Here is a 15,703-nt window from a genome sequence, read left to right as displayed (position 1 = left end):
TTATTTATCTTCTATAATTGAAACTTTGTAGCCTTGAGGAGAGGCCAGCGGCGGCCAGAGTGGGCAGGAAGCTTGACTTCCTCTATCATCGGAGGCAACCCAAGCCTCCTGCTCACTTCAGCTCTGTGGCCACTGCCATCTTGGTTTGGTTAATTTGCATATAAGCTCTGATTGGCTGGTGGCATTGTTGTGGATGTAGCAGAGGTACAGTCAATTTGCATGTTTCTCTCTTATTAGTGTAGATGGTAGGACAGTTTATGCTAAAGTAACTAGTAAACTAAGAACCTCTAAAATTTGAAACAAAGATTTACTTCCTGCTCATATAACATCAAATATGGATTGGATAACCCTATAGAGGAGTGCTTATCAAAGATAAACAAAGCCAGACTCTAACATGTTAAGGACAGATTTTAATCAATACTATACTATGACAATATACAACAGATGACTCAATTTTGATTTATACATAGATCACTGGATATTTTAATGGGAGAAACAGTGAGTAAGGCCAAGTGGGGGCTCAGAAGACTCAGGGTGTAGGTTCATGTAAAACCCATCTTTCTAATATCATGTGCAATTATAATAGTATTTAGTAACATACTATTATAATTGCATATGATATTAGAAAAGTAACTAGGTTTGCTCCATGGTGGTTATCTAATTTAGGTTCCTACCCTCCCACAGAGGTGGGGAGACAAGGACCCATCTTCAGATTTTGGCTGCAACAAACAGTCAATTATTTTGACAGCCTGGTATTTTTGCAGGCAGGCCCTTTAAGGGACTCTAGTGTTTGTTCAAGGCAGGCCAAGGCTGGGGCATGGAGGAACCTGGCTAGAGTTTGGTAAAAAAAAAAAAAAAAAAAATAATAATAATAATAATAATAATCTTTATCACCTCCCACTCCTGCCATTCAGTGACTCAGGGGTTCTAGCCTGAGAGGTCCCAATGAAGACAGAGCATAGGATTCAGAGAGAGCAGGTAGAACTACTAATAGAAAGTTAGATCCATATTTGTAAAGAGGCTTGAAGAACAGGCAAAGTGGCTGAACTTCTTTAGTAGAAAATGAAAAGCCAATGAAAGCTTTCCAGGAGATAATCTGTCAGTCCTAACAGTATTGCATTATTTATCTGCCATGAACTATTTCTAGTTTTTATGACTGTTAATTATGAAGACAAAAATAATCTCCAACTTTTAAAGATGATAGCTAAAAAACATTGATTGGGATCATTCCAAGAGGGGACTTTCTTGGTAATAGCTGATTTTAATTTCCAAATATATTGAAATTTGGAGTCATTCTGCAAGAGAATTTCTCAAAAAAAAATTCTCTAAGTAACTTTTTTCTTTTGGGTGACTGCCAAGAAAAGAATAAAATGGGGCCATCGGGGAGGGATACTGTTTTAAAAAGGTAGTCACATGCTATTCTTGGAACTGCAGGACTTATAGTGGAAGCAGGATCATACGAGAATTTAATAACCTCAGAGTGAATATATTTAGTAACATACTATTATAATTGCACATGATATTAGAAAAGTAACTAGAATTCACCCTCAGAATAGTGAGGTAGAAGGTTATGTAAGGTGAGAGAGAGAAAGAAGAAAGCTGAACTGAGACTGGTAGGCCCTGGGCTCCAGACCTCTTGGTAGCTCTGACCTTTCTCCAGCTGTGAAGCTGAACCTAACCATGTTGACACCACTGGGGATATAATCAAATGGACTGGAGGGAAGACAAAGGGGTGGGAGGTCACAGAAAAGGTTGTATGCATTAGAACTGCATTCAGGTAAACACCTTTTCCAAAGAAAAAGGAAAATAAACAGACTCCATGTGTCACTGAGAAAATGTGAGCTTTTATTGGCACAAAAATAATTTCAATTAAATAACACATTTTTAATCCATGGGAATTCAATAATACCCAATTATTGTCATGAGGAAATCATGGAAACATTTTCTGGGAAAGTAAAAATTGGCAACTTTCTTTGAAAAATAGATTCTATTTTATTGGAATGACTTTTTTAAATCATAAAAATAAAAATGAGATGTGATTAATCTAGTTAGCTATCTTATTTTATCAGATGTGATCTTTGGTCTTAACAACCCTATCTTTCTAAGGATTGGGTTCCTTGTATCAAAATATACTGAAATCATATTCTCTTTCTGGGACTTATATAGGTTACTGATGTAAACCATCTCTTATAATGAAAACATATTAATAATACATATATTCAGACATTTTTAGAAGACTTAACACTATAAACTGGAACTTAAAAGGATAGCTTGTTCTTACTAAAGTTTCTATAAGACTGAATAAGATGCCAAACCAATGCTTTAAATGTCATAGCAGCTACATCTAGAAGCTGTGATAAGTGGTAAAATAACACATGGGTACTGAATGTTCCTGTGGCAGTACTGTAGCTCTGGACAAGTATGGGAAGTTTAATTGGAGGGGGGGGGGAAATAATATCTCCAATACTACTTAAAAACAAATTAACTATTAGTTGACTCATTGCTCTAAGTCTGGCTGGCTACTGGGGCTGGAGTTGCTATGGTGAATGATGCACACATATTCCTTATTCTTTGGGAACCTAATTCTAATTTAAAAAAATAATAATGGTAATATATTAAGTACCACTATGTACTGATCACTTTACCTATTCTGTTTCCCTTATTCTTTACAACAATCCTATGGGATAGACACTGTTATTTTCCCTATTTTTGTAAATGACAAAACTCCAGAAAGTTTAAATAACACAAACAAGGCACCCATCTATAAATGCACATATGAAATGTTTTTTTAACCACTAAGTTATTATAACTTCCCCTTCTGTGTCATCAGAAATCCATTAGTAAGTCAAAGAGCATATTCTCACCATTTATTTTTACCCTTTGGTTCAAAGCTAGGCAAGCAATGGGGGGGGGGGGGGGGGAGGCCCGCGGGTATCTTTGTTGGATGCACTAAAACATACTGTTATGAGGTCCTGAAGTGACATTTCTAATGTCACTTAACCGATACCACACAGTCTTCCTGTCTTCTCTGTGTTGCTCTGATATCATGATGTTCTATGCCTAAAATGTGACTACAAAAATGGATTTTGGACCAGAGCTTTTATCTGACTGATTATAAGAGTTAATCTCTTGATGAAGCAACCAGTAGTGTTGACAGGCTACTTAGCCTGTTCCTACTAGTGTGGCATTAGCTTAGGAGACCATAAATGACTTTGAGAAATTGATGGCCATCCCAATCAATACTACCAGAGGCTACATATCAAATCACAGTATATTGAAGGTTGGATATTTGAGACATTCTTTCTGATCCATTAAATACAGCACAAGCCCTCTCTTTACTCCCACAATCCTATTAGGAGTTCATCTTATTGAATCTGAAGCTCTTTGAATGGCAGTTCCTTTGCTGCAACCATAAAAGAACTGTCTCCAACTCATGACTCTCTCTTCATTTATACTGTTTCATTATAGAACACTAGTGGCCCAATGCACAAAATTCATGCATGGAGTTGGGGGTCCGCCCAGCCCAGCCTGCACCCTCTCCAATCCAGGACCCCTCAGGGGATGTCAAACTGGCAGTTGGACACCCCTTTCACAATCCGGGACTTCTAGCTCCTAACTGCTCGCCTGCCTGCCTGCCATATTACCCTAACTCTCCCCCTGCCAGCCTGATTGCCTCCAACTTCCCCCCCCTCTCCCCGCCACCCTAGTCACCCCTAACTGCTCCCCTCTGCCAGCCTGGTTGCCCCTAACTGCCCCCCCCCACTGGCTTGTTGCCCCTAACTTAAGGTGAGCAGACATCCTGCTGTTGGCAGGACAGTCCCGATTTTTAACAATTTGTCCCTCGTCCCACAGTGTTTAAAAAAAAAAGTCCCAAAATCAAGACTGTTTTAAAATGCCACGGGACATGGGACAAATTGTTAAAAATCGGGACTGTCCCTCCAAAATCGGGACATCTGGTCACCTTACAACTGCCTGGTTGCCCCTAACTGCCCTCCCCACTGTCTGTCCCCCCTGCCAGCCTGGTTGCCCCAAACTGCCCCCTCCCACCAGCCTGGTCACCCCCAACTGCCCCCCTGCCAGTCTAGTTGCCCTAATTGCCAAACCCCGCCAGCCTGATTGCCCCCAACCACTCCCCTGCCAACCTGGTTGCCCCTAACTGCCACTCCTGCTGGCCTGGTCACTCCTTATTGCACCTTCTGCCCCCAACTGCCCCTTCCTGCCAGCCTGGTTACCCCACACAGCCTGCTATTCAGTAGTTTGGTCATCCCTCACTAACCCCCCTGCTAGCCTTGTCTCCCCACATAGCCTATGTTCAGTCATTCGTCCAGTTGTTTTAGACATGATGGCTCTTAGCTTTTTATATATAGGATGATGCAAACAGCCCCTGCTAGGCTATCTTTTCCCTCTCTATATATTCTGTTACCACTTCTGAACCCCAAAAGCCCCCCAAAAACAAAACAATGACCTAAGTTGACACACTCAGAAATCCTACCTTCCGGGCTTTACTAGGTGCCTCTTCCATTAGCTCTTCTCTCTGAAGAGTTGCCTCTGTCCTACTGTGATTAGTTAGCACAATGGTCCCTAAATTTCAGCTTGCATCAGTATTACCTGCAGACTTTTTTAAAAAATATATTTTATTGATTTTTCTTACAGAGAGGAAAGGAGAGGGATAGAGAGCTAGAAACGTCGATGAGAGAGAAACATCAACCAGCTGCCTCTTGCACACCCCCTATTGGGGATGCGCCCGCAACCAATGTACATGCCCTTGACCGGAATCGAACCTGGGACAATTCAGTCCACAGACCGATGCTCTACCACTGAGCCAAACCGGTTTCGGCTACCTGCAGACTTTTTAAAACATAAATTGCTGAGACCAAACCCCAGAATTGCTGACTCTATAATCTGAGATAAAATCAGAGAATTTGCATTTCCAAACAAGTTGCCAGGTAACCCTGTTGATGCTGGAGACATGTCTTAAGTAACTATAATACTTACTAGTATTAAATAAATAAATAACATAGTGATTTATTTTGTTAAATAAATTAGAGTGAAATAAAGTTGCTCCTAAAATATATATATAGATTTTCATTCAGGTATACTTTGTATGTTAGTAAAGAAATGTATGTTATTACAGCCAGTGCACCCACAACTCTTATGGCACATCCTTCATGGCTGAGCAGTTTTCCTTACAACCCATGTTGACTTGCTAACTCCTGGCATTTATAGACAAGTGGGTGTAAGATTCTAGGCTCAATTGTCTCCCAGCAAAAATTCAAGGCACTAAGGTTTTCCTATGAAGTAAAGTCAAGTGTTAAACCCTGGAGGGTACCTTGAAGATGATCAGAAATAGATGTCTGGGTTCCATGCCCAAACTTTATCTTGAACAAGTGATAATGTTTGTGTTGCAAGAAGCTCCTAAAATCATGCTTATGTTTGTTTTTGTTTTTGCAATTTAGTGAAATGTTTCCTACAGTTTACATTGTCATTAGAACCTATAAATTGAGAATAGTGTTCATATGTATGAGTGAATTAGTACTCCATAGGTTAGTCCCCAAGTGTCAGCATTATATCTAAAGCAAAATTTGAACAGCTGCACTTGCAAGATACTGCAGTCTGATTAGCCATCTGTTTTCCTAGATTTATTGGTCTGCTGCTTGATAAGATTTTATATTTTCCATTGCCGATTTTCTATTTAAATGGACACATATTGCCATTTTAGTTTGTACTTCCACAGAATATTGATTATCTTCATGTTGTCCCTAATTTCAGGTTTTCATTGTGATCTTAAAAATCTATAAAACAAGTACATAGTCACAGTTGGTGAATTCAATTTATTAGATTAAATAAATATGTCTCCTTTAGTTAACTCCTTAGAGTGTCTCCCTGAGTTGATTTTAAACCATAAAGAAAATTAAGATGAATATACTTTACAAAAAGAAAATAAGAGCTTTTGTGTTCTTGATTTTCTATTAAAATAAATTGATATATGTACCTTTGTTATTGCTTCCTCTCTTCTAAGAAAATCATATCCATATTTGACTTACAATGATTCAAGCTATCTAAGTAAAAGCGGTAGGATTCCAAGTCATAAATACATTTTAAGTACTTGAAATAAAATGTAACAAAGTCTCTTTTTCTTGTTTTGCATAATTATGGAAGCAGAGGCATCTATAAGCTCAGAAATAGTTGTTTGATGGAAAAGGAAAGTTTGAAATTAGGGTGAAAAGGACAGAAAGAGGGGAAAGATTAGGCAATATTTTTAGCAAATAATGCATCAATAAATAACAATAAATTAAGGTAAATGTATAGAGATTCTGTAATAGAACAAAAGCAGAAGATTTTTATTTTAAGAAGTCTTTGATATAATCAGTAAGCCTCTTTATCATAAAAAATTATTGAAAACCAGAGGCCCGGTGCATGAAATTTGTGCATGGGGAAGGTGTTATTAGGCCCAGCCTGCATCCTCTCCAATCTGGAACTCTTAGAGGGATGTCCTACTACCCTCTTACAAACCAGGACTGCTGACTCCCAACCACTTGCCTGCCTGATTGCCCCTAACTGCTTCTTCCTGCCAGCCTGATACCCCCTAACTATATTCCTGCCAGCCAAGAGTCGGCCCATTTGCCCCTAACTAACCTCCCCTGCCACCCTGGTCACCCCTAACTGTCCTCCCTGCAAGCCTGATTCCCCCAACTGCCCTTACCTAAAGGCCTGGATTCCCCCCAATTCCTTTCCTGTAGGCCTGGTGACCCACAAATGTCCTCCCCTGCTATCCTGGTCTCCCCCAACTGACCTTCTCTGCTGGCCCAGTCACCCTAAATGCCCTTCCCTGGCTGGCTTGATTGCCCACAACTGCCCTCCCCTCCTGGCTATCTTGTGGTGGCCATCTTGTATCCACATGGGGAAGCTATCTTGTATGTTACAGTGATGGTCAATCTGCATATTATTCTTTTATTAGATAGGATAGAGGTCTGGTGCATGGGTGGGAGCCAGCTGGTTTGCTCTGAAGGGTGTCCTGAATCAGCATGGGGCAGCTTGGGTGAGGGGACTGTGGTGGTTTGCAGGCCAGCCACCCCCCCCCCCCCGCCCCCCGGTGACCCAAGTGGAGGCCCTGGTATCTGGGATTTATTTATCTTCTATAATTGAATCTTTGTAGCCTTGAGCAGAGCCAACCTCCTGCGTGCTCTGTGGTCACAGCTATTTTTGTTAGGATTTATTTATCTTCTATAATTGAAATTTTGTAGGGGATGCCAAGGCAGGCCAGGGCTGTGAGAGCTTCACTTCCTCCATCACCAGGGACAACCCAAGCCTCCCGCTCTCTCCAGCTCTGTGGCTGCCGCCAATTTTTGTTGGGATTTATTTATCTTCTATAATTGAAACTTTGTAGCCTTGCATGGAGGCCTGAGCCTGCCAGGGTATGCAAAAAACTTGGCTTCCTCCATTGCCCGGGAAACTCAAGCCTCCTGCTTGCTTCATGGCCGTAGCCATCTTGGTTAGATTAATTTGAATAGTTGCTCCTGGTTGGCTGGTGAGTGTGGCTTGTGGGTGTAGGGAAGTGATGGTAAACTTTTATATTACTCTTTTACTAGATAGGATGGGATAAATCCACATGGAATATCTTCAAATATTCTCATAAATATAATAAATTTTACCTAAACAGTTTAGTTGTTCCTTTATTTATTTATTTATTTATTTATTTATTTATTTTTGGTGAGAGTATAAATTTAATCATCGTTTCATGAAAGTTGTAAAAAACATGGAAAGTTTGCATGATGACCATTAACCCCTACAGCATGCATATATAAATATATATATATATTTACCTGCATACATTTGACAGTATCTTTGTTGTTGTTTTTCCTAGACTATCAATAAAGTACTGCTTCAGTATGCTGCAATTGTATCAAGTGATTTTAGTTCCTACTGTGATAAGGAAAATGTGGTAAGTTAAAATGTCTCTACTTTCAAGTATTCTTCAGTTGAGATCCACTTTTTCCAGCTAGTAAAAAAGCAAGAGGCATTGTTTTCTTTCTGTTTTCATACAGGATGACAGTTGAGAGGTATTTCAAGAAGTTGTTTGAATACTTCTCTAGTAGTCATGAACTGGATACAACACAGAATTCAGAGGAAGGTTGAAAGCATCTCGATGCCAGGTTCCAAGATGATAAAGAATAAGACAATTCATTGAAAACCCACATTATTTGGAACTGAGAACTAGGGAGTTAAAAAGTTGTTTAGTGTTGACACCAAGTAGTTTAGTTTAGTTTTGTATCAGTACTAAAATGAGTAAACTTTCCATGTTTTTTTCAATTAAAATTTATTCATTTGGTTTTTAAATAAATTGAGAAGGATTGTTAATTTGAGGAATGATGCTGATTTCCACTCTAAATTAATAATTTAGCTTTTAATTTTGGAGATGCTTGAGAATGTTTATAAAAACCGAGCCAATATTGCAAGTTAATCAATAAAAGGCATAAAGAGAAGCAAAATAAGCTAAAGTGATTTGGAATATAATGTGTTTTTTTTATGGTGGAAGATGAAATCTTTCTTATTCACCATATGTAGTCTTAAAAGAAATATGTTGATAACAATATAGAATTTTTTTAAAAGCACCGAAAATAGTATTTAAAAATCAGTGCATTGTTTTAAATAGGAAAACCATCTCCACCCCTTGAAAAAATCAATATTACCAGACAAGTCTAAAGTCACTAGTCTTTGCCGGGACCGGTTTGGCTCAGTGGATAGAGCGTCGGCCTGTGGACTGAAAGGTCCCAGGTTTGATTCCGGTCAAGGGCATGTACCTTGGTTGTGGGCACATCCCCAGTGGGGGGTGTGCAAGAGGCAGCTGGTCGATGTTTCTCTCACATCGACGTTTCTAACGCTCTGTCCCTCTCAATTCCTCTCTGTGTAAAATCAATAAAATATATTTTTTTAAAAATAAATAAAATAAAGTCGCTAGTCTTCTCCCTGAAAACTCATTGACCTCTTGCTGACAGCTCATTAAGTTAGGGCAGTTCTAATTGTTTTTGAAGGTCCCAGAAGATTCTTCTTTCTTTTTAATAAATATGCTGCCTAGGAATTTTATTAAAACTCTGATATCTAAGCAGATATCTTCTATTGCCATTGGTTATAAATACTCTAGTGCAGTGTTTCCCAACCTTCTCTCATGATGAGAATCACCTGGTGGAGTTGTTAAAACACAGATTCCTGAATCCCAACTAAGAAGTGCTAAACTAGAATTTTTGAGAACATATAGGTAAAATTGCATACCTAACTTAGTGCTCTGTATATAACATCTGTCTTAGAGCACTAGTTAAGTATACAATTTTACCTATATGTTCCCAAAAATTCTAGTTTAGCACTTCTTAGTTGGGATTCAGGAATCTGTGTTTTAACAACTCCACCAGGTGATTCTCATCATGAGAGAAGGTTGGGAAACACTGCTCTAGTGGGCAAGAAAGAGCCTTTATTTATTGAAAACACATATTTTTAATTAAAGGCTTATACATTTGAAAAGTGGCATACTGAAATACATAACAGCACCAGAAAGTTTCAGAAAAGATTTTGATTTTATTCGGATAGCCAAATTGAAGATTTTGAAAGGAGTCTCTGAATTACCAAGGCTAATTCCTGTCATTCGGAAAGGAACATTACTTTTTAAAGGCCCCTTCCACTTTATATGTGAATGTTTTAGAGTATGCTTTATTTTTTTAAAACTGAGAAAAAAATCATAAATCAGTGTTTATTGTATTATTTTGTGTTTTTTTCTGTATATTTTATAATTTTCAAAATCAAACTTTTATAAAGAAGAAAAAACCTTACAAATATTACATTCCCAGGAACTTAACGTTTTCTTTTCCTCCATGCTTTCCCGCCTATTACTGATATCTTGCTTCTCATCAAGAGCCATGGTCTTACTTTGTTCTCAATTTTCTCCCTGTTGGGATTTTCCGACTCCCAGCCAGTCTTCCCCCTCTGCAATGAAAATTAAAATCTCAAAAACCTTATCTCGATTGGGGAAAATAAAAGTGGATTACCTCAGCTTGCTGACTTGGGGTCTGATGCCGAGTTCCTGAAAATGTGACCATGCATGCCTTGGAAAGGACTAAGCCTGACCCAGTGGCTCTCAATCACGGCAGGAGATCAGGTTCATTTGTGGTACATGTGGCTCAGCCTACTGAACAGCATCGACAGGAGATAAATAGATATCTGTGTTTAAACAATAAAATATTTATGTGGCTGTAATCAAGAAAACAGAAAATAAGTTTAAAATCGTTTTCCATAAATTGAAGTTAGGATGTGGTCACTTGAAGAGTAGAGCAGAAAGTTTTCAAAGGTCAGAATGCGGTTAAAGCAAAAACAGAATCTTTCCACTGATGAGAGCTAGTGCCTCCCTGATGTCCTATGAGTCCTCTGCATGCCTCTCTCTGATCCATTGGCTTGTTTCCCAACAGCTTGAAAGATACAGCCATTCTCCTTTCTTTCCTGTTTTTCTTTCCCTTGATGTAGTGGCTCTTTGGGATCAGTATGCAGCAACTAGTAAATTACTCTAGAACTGTTCCTGAATTCTCTTTCCTAATTATAAATTAATTCTTACTATTCAAAGGTTACATCTAGTCCTGCCACAAAGCTGTACATTTTTATTGTTATATTTCTGCCTTCTTGGGGTGGGGAGGACAAGAAAAGAAACATGTTGTAGGCAAATATAAGGCTCTATGCAATACTCTGGGAGGGAGAAAAAAAAAAAGCTAAAAGGCACAGCCGCACATACAGTGGGTTTAAGGCCAGCTCATGAGAGAGTGAAAAAAACACAAATATATAGCAAAGTAAAACAAATGTCAAGTAACTGGCCAAAGGATACAATGTAGGAAAGAGAAGGTTTCCACCTGAATGATGGATTTGATTCAAGTAGGCAAAGAGGCTAAGGGAAAAGGCCACACGCTCAGCCAAATCACAGCAAATGGGAAGTGCAGGTATTTTGGAGGGAATTAGTTGCGGGGAGTTGGAGATAATCATAATGCAGACGGAGATGAGAAGGAATCACTCTTAGGAGCCAGATAATAAAGGGCCGTGAATATCAACTTGTGGAGTTTTTAGCCTAAGAGAATCCGCTTAAGGTTTCCTTGGTGTTTTTGTTTGTTTATTTTGTTTTGTTGTTGTTGTTGTTTTGATTTTTAAATTTCAGATAGTGTTTTAGTTTTTAAAAAAGAGAAATTATGACATTTAAAACTAATCTGTTTTCCTTGAAATAAATCACAAAAAACCAGTTTGGTTAATTTCTAAGTATAAATACCAAGATGTTAAGAATTAAACACACACACACACACACAACTTTAGTAGCAATTCTTCAATGCTTTATTGTCTGAGTATATTGTTAAAGTTCATTCTTTAAAGTGGTTGTTATATTTTCTCCTTCCATTTAACTCTTTAAAAGCATAATCTTAAAGTACAGAATTATTGCATTTGCCAAATATAATACAATAGGGCTTCAATGATAGGTTGTATACTCTTACATTTAAGGTAAACTCATTCCATAATTTCGTGTAAAAGGATTCTGACACTGTTTCTTTTGTGCTTGCTTTACGTAAAGCCCTGTATACTGATGAACAATATTCAGCAATTACGGGTCCAGTTGGAAAAAATGTTTGAGTCCATGGGAGGAAAAGAGGTGGGTATGTTTTCATGCCTATAATTGCCTAATACCTACTTAGAGATCATTAGCAGCATATCTGTCATTTAAAGGTTCATAATCAAGTTTTACATGGTTTAGCTAAAGAAAGGGAAAGGATAATAGCTGAAGTTATTATTATGAAATATAATATAGTAAATATATTAGCAGTGTGGATGGGATGAGGAAGATGGTCAGTAGCCTTTTGCAGTGTATATATATATATATAGTCATATATATGCACAATTAAATAGATATGCTAATGATCTTTAAAGTTTCACAGAGTACAGATTTTTTTTGCCATATTGTGCAATGCCAACTTGATATCAATGTTCATTCTGAAATGTGTTTTGTGGTGCTGGTGGTTTTGAGTATTGGTGGTTTATTCATGTTTTAATATATCTGTGAAAAATGTCTTGTGTGCTGTGCCTGTAATGTGTCGTGTCTTTGTCCAACACCTTATGACTTGCAATCCCATGAGCAGAAGAAGGAAGGAGAAAGATTCTCTTATGAGGTTTGTGATAGTAAGCATCGTATCCTTTACCTGGCTGATCCCCCCACTGAAGCTAAAGCCCAGTGCACTTCCTCCTTAACCCCATTTGCTTGTCTGGATCAGGCAGACAGTGAGGTACTAGCTCTGTACCTGCCTCTTCCTGATGTCATAGCTCCTCTCACAAACCAACGGGAGCACCTGGGGAATGAGGACCGGAGACGGTGCCAAGAGAGCAGGCAGCTGGCATTCTCCCCCTCCCCCTCCCCACCATCCAGAAAATATCAAAGGGTAGCTAGAGGGGGAAGTATTTCTGGTCAAGATTTTATTTACATTGTTCCTTATGTATAACTCATACACTTACTCTGGTAAGTGTATGCGATATACATAACAGTGGGTTTATTTCAAAGCAAAGATCTCTTTTATGTCTAAATGTATAAGGCCCCGAATGTTGCTTTAAAGACTGGGCCTCTACACATGTGACTCCAAGGAGACATTTCTACAACCCCCTCCTCCCGCCCCCATGTCCTTTTTGTCCTCTGAGAGCCTGTCTTTGGAATAATGAACTTGCTATTTAGCATCCTACAGGCAAGAAGCACTGGGATACACGTGTGAAGGTGCAACAGTTCAAGGACGAACTTGGATGCACTGTGCTTCCTGCCCCTGCAGACTTGGTCTAATTTGTATAAAAGAAGAACCTCTTCCCCAAAGCATGCTATGTATTGGTTATGCACGATGTGAGAGCATCAATCTCACGGTTAGAATTCTTTCGCCGAACTAGGAGAGCACAAGCAATTAGGGATCGGACGTGAAGATCCCCTCTGTAGTTTTAGCTGTGTGTTATATTCGGACTTTAAGTTCACTTGCTGATTTGAAAAGCAGTGGAGAAATTACTGATTTCTTGTGGAAAATTCTACCTCCTTTTAGTGGCTGTTAAAGACCACAAATCATTTATGGATGAAGTTATACCAAATGTCCTATTTCCAGAAATTTCTCCTAATCCTACTACTATTTTATTACTCTTTATGGCTGAGTGATATATTGCTAATTGCGTATTAACCAGATGAATCACATCTATACTTAAATAAACTGTGTGGGCCAAACCACTTGCTAAACTAGAAAAGTTGTGGGGTGGCTTGTTCACTAATCAAAAATGGATTCCTTATTTCAGATAAATCCCCCAGCTTGAAGTGTGCAGGTTTCACATTATAAATTTAGTTGCAAGTTTATGGCTACATCACAGGACTCTTCTTGACTAGAGAAGATAATGAAACTAGGAACACTGAGCTTGGGGCCTTCTCCCTTCATAACATTCGCAATGTCAATTGCTGAATTCCTCTTACATAATTTAAATGGAAAAGTCAAATAAGCAAATGAATGTCTAGCTTCTAACAATATAACCTGTGAGAGGGACAGCATGGGCCCTGGCTCCTTTCTTTCCAACATTTAAAATGTTTTTCTTCGTCGTCTCCTTTTCCTTGCTCTCTTCTATTCTCCCATCTCCCTTTCTGGGCATTCTTTTCTACTTTTACATCTTCTAATTTGCTGCTAAGAAAAAGCTTCAGGCAGACCCAGTCAGCATGGCACATAGGTTGATAAAAATGTGAGAGGAAACGAGACCTGAACCCAAGTCTGAGTGTAACATGCAGCCTCCCAGATAGGAATAAACTTTATTATTAATACAGAATTCTGTGAAGATTGCTCATTGCTACACTTGGCCTCCCCTCGGCACCAGAATCTCAAAATAACAGGCAGAGACCTTTCAATGCAGTTATCTGTAAACGGCAGTGTCTTAACTCGGGGCTTTTATAAAGATGAAAGGAATTTATTAAGAATGACAAAAATCCACCCTTTCATATGAAAAATATATGTAGCACTGAAAACAGGCTTATCCAAGCCTTTAAAGGTACTCTAGTGCCAATTTCCAGTTTTTCCTCGCCGTGGAACTGGTTATAAAATCTTGACTGGCATGGCTAAGGGAAGCTTTCCACCCTAGATCTTACCCTTCTTTTAGGAGTTTCTTCTTATTTTCATCCTCTACCATCTGTGCTAGGATGTGCACTTCTTGCCACAAAAAATCTAATTAGCAAACGGTTGCTTGTGTACTTGCTCAAAATAGCTTTTGATGCCACGTGTTCATTAGTTGGCTTCTAACCGCAGTGTTGCTTGCCTCGCCTACTCTCTGCGGAGTGCTGGCCACTTGCAGGCCTGGCTGCATGCTGCTGCAGCTCTCAGCCGCTTTAACCCAACCAAGGCGGGGGCAGTTGTTCTTTCTTTGCAGGATGAGACTTTTCCATCTGCAAAGGGGAAGAAGGCCTGAAACCTTTTTGGGGGCGGAAAGGGTCACTCTCTGTACGGAGTCCAAGATGAAAACATTGCCTAACAGGATGGCCATTTGGGTCTGCTGGTGTTGACAGTGGCTCCCGAAGCAGTCACGTGAGCAGTCACTGTTAACATTTGCCTGCACAGCGGCCTGCGCCCCATGTTGGCACATTCTTTTCCAATGCCCTAAAGGAAAAAGAAAACCATGAAACCCTTTCTCCTATAAAGTGATTTTCTAACATGCTTCCCTGCATACAACTTAAGAGCATGCTTTGGCATAGCAACTCTCTGATGGCCATGGAAAAGTTTTTTTTGTTTGTTTATTTGTAATGCCACACAAACTTTGGAGCAAAAGGAACCTTTAGGAATGATGCCCAGAGTCTTTACCTTAAAAAGCACCTCAGGTGATTTTTTTAATGTGCATATAGTTTTGGGAATCCTTATACTGAAACAAATAAAACGGCCCACCCATAATATGGGTGACTTAAGATAGAATTTTTATACCATGAGGTCCAAACTGTATTACCTGCCCCTTTATCACACAATAACAAAAGTGATTATCAGGATGCCAGGTAATAATTTTCATTTATTAATGAATGATCTTGTTATTATCCTACAAAAGCACTAATAGCTCAAAAGCAAAACAAACATATTTTGGTGTATGTTATTTTAATAGCTTTATTATTTCATGAGTATAACTTCAGTACACATCAATTGCAAACAAATACCTAGTCTGTATTAATTTCTCATAAATGCATAGTGCTATGGACAGGACTTAGTTGTACTTTCTTGATCTGCAATATAATTTGTACAAGTACATGAAAAATAAAATCTAAAATTTAATTTCAGGAAGTCATAATAGTCATTATGAAACTTTACAGAACTTATTGATTCAGAAGAACTATGACTATATTGTGTAAGCAGAAGACACATCATTCCTTCACAAACCTGTGCTGGTGCAATATTCTTGAATGGTAGAATCCATAATTATCACCAGGCCTACTAACCTATTGACAGCACTTCAGATTCTGGAAGTTAGCCATTATTAAGACATTTAGAGGAAATAGGGGGTTTGTTTGCCTACCTAAATTCTCTCATTCTGCTAAACACAGCGGAAAACAATTAGGTACAACAATAATGTTATGTTTATTAATGTGTTTCAAAAAACTTGATTTTTTTTTGAGCCATCTCATTGTGGTAATCTTTCCTGAACAGGGCCAAGG

The 15,703-nt window shown here is 38.8% G+C and overlaps 1 protein-coding gene across 1 annotated transcript in view; it reads left to right on the top strand.

The window, feature by feature from the left end:
* Positions 1-15,703, top strand: part of UNC13C (unc-13 homolog C) — a 501,491-nt gene that overhangs the window by 402,558 nt on the left and 83,230 nt on the right. Inside the window, exons 22-23 of the mRNA XM_084880006.1 lie at positions 7,865-7,942; positions 11,591-11,668. Coding sequence (XP_084736132.1) covers positions 7,865-7,942; positions 11,591-11,668 — 156 coding nt within the window. The remainder of the gene's footprint in view (positions 1-7,864; positions 7,943-11,590; positions 11,669-15,703) is intronic.

Source organism: Pipistrellus hanaki, assembly GCF_964339955.1.
Source record: "Pipistrellus hanaki genome assembly, chromosome: 1".
Classification (NCBI taxonomy): Eukaryota; Metazoa; Chordata; class Mammalia; order Chiroptera; family Vespertilionidae; genus Pipistrellus; species Pipistrellus hanaki.
This window is presented reverse-complemented; position numbering and strand designations above follow the sequence as displayed.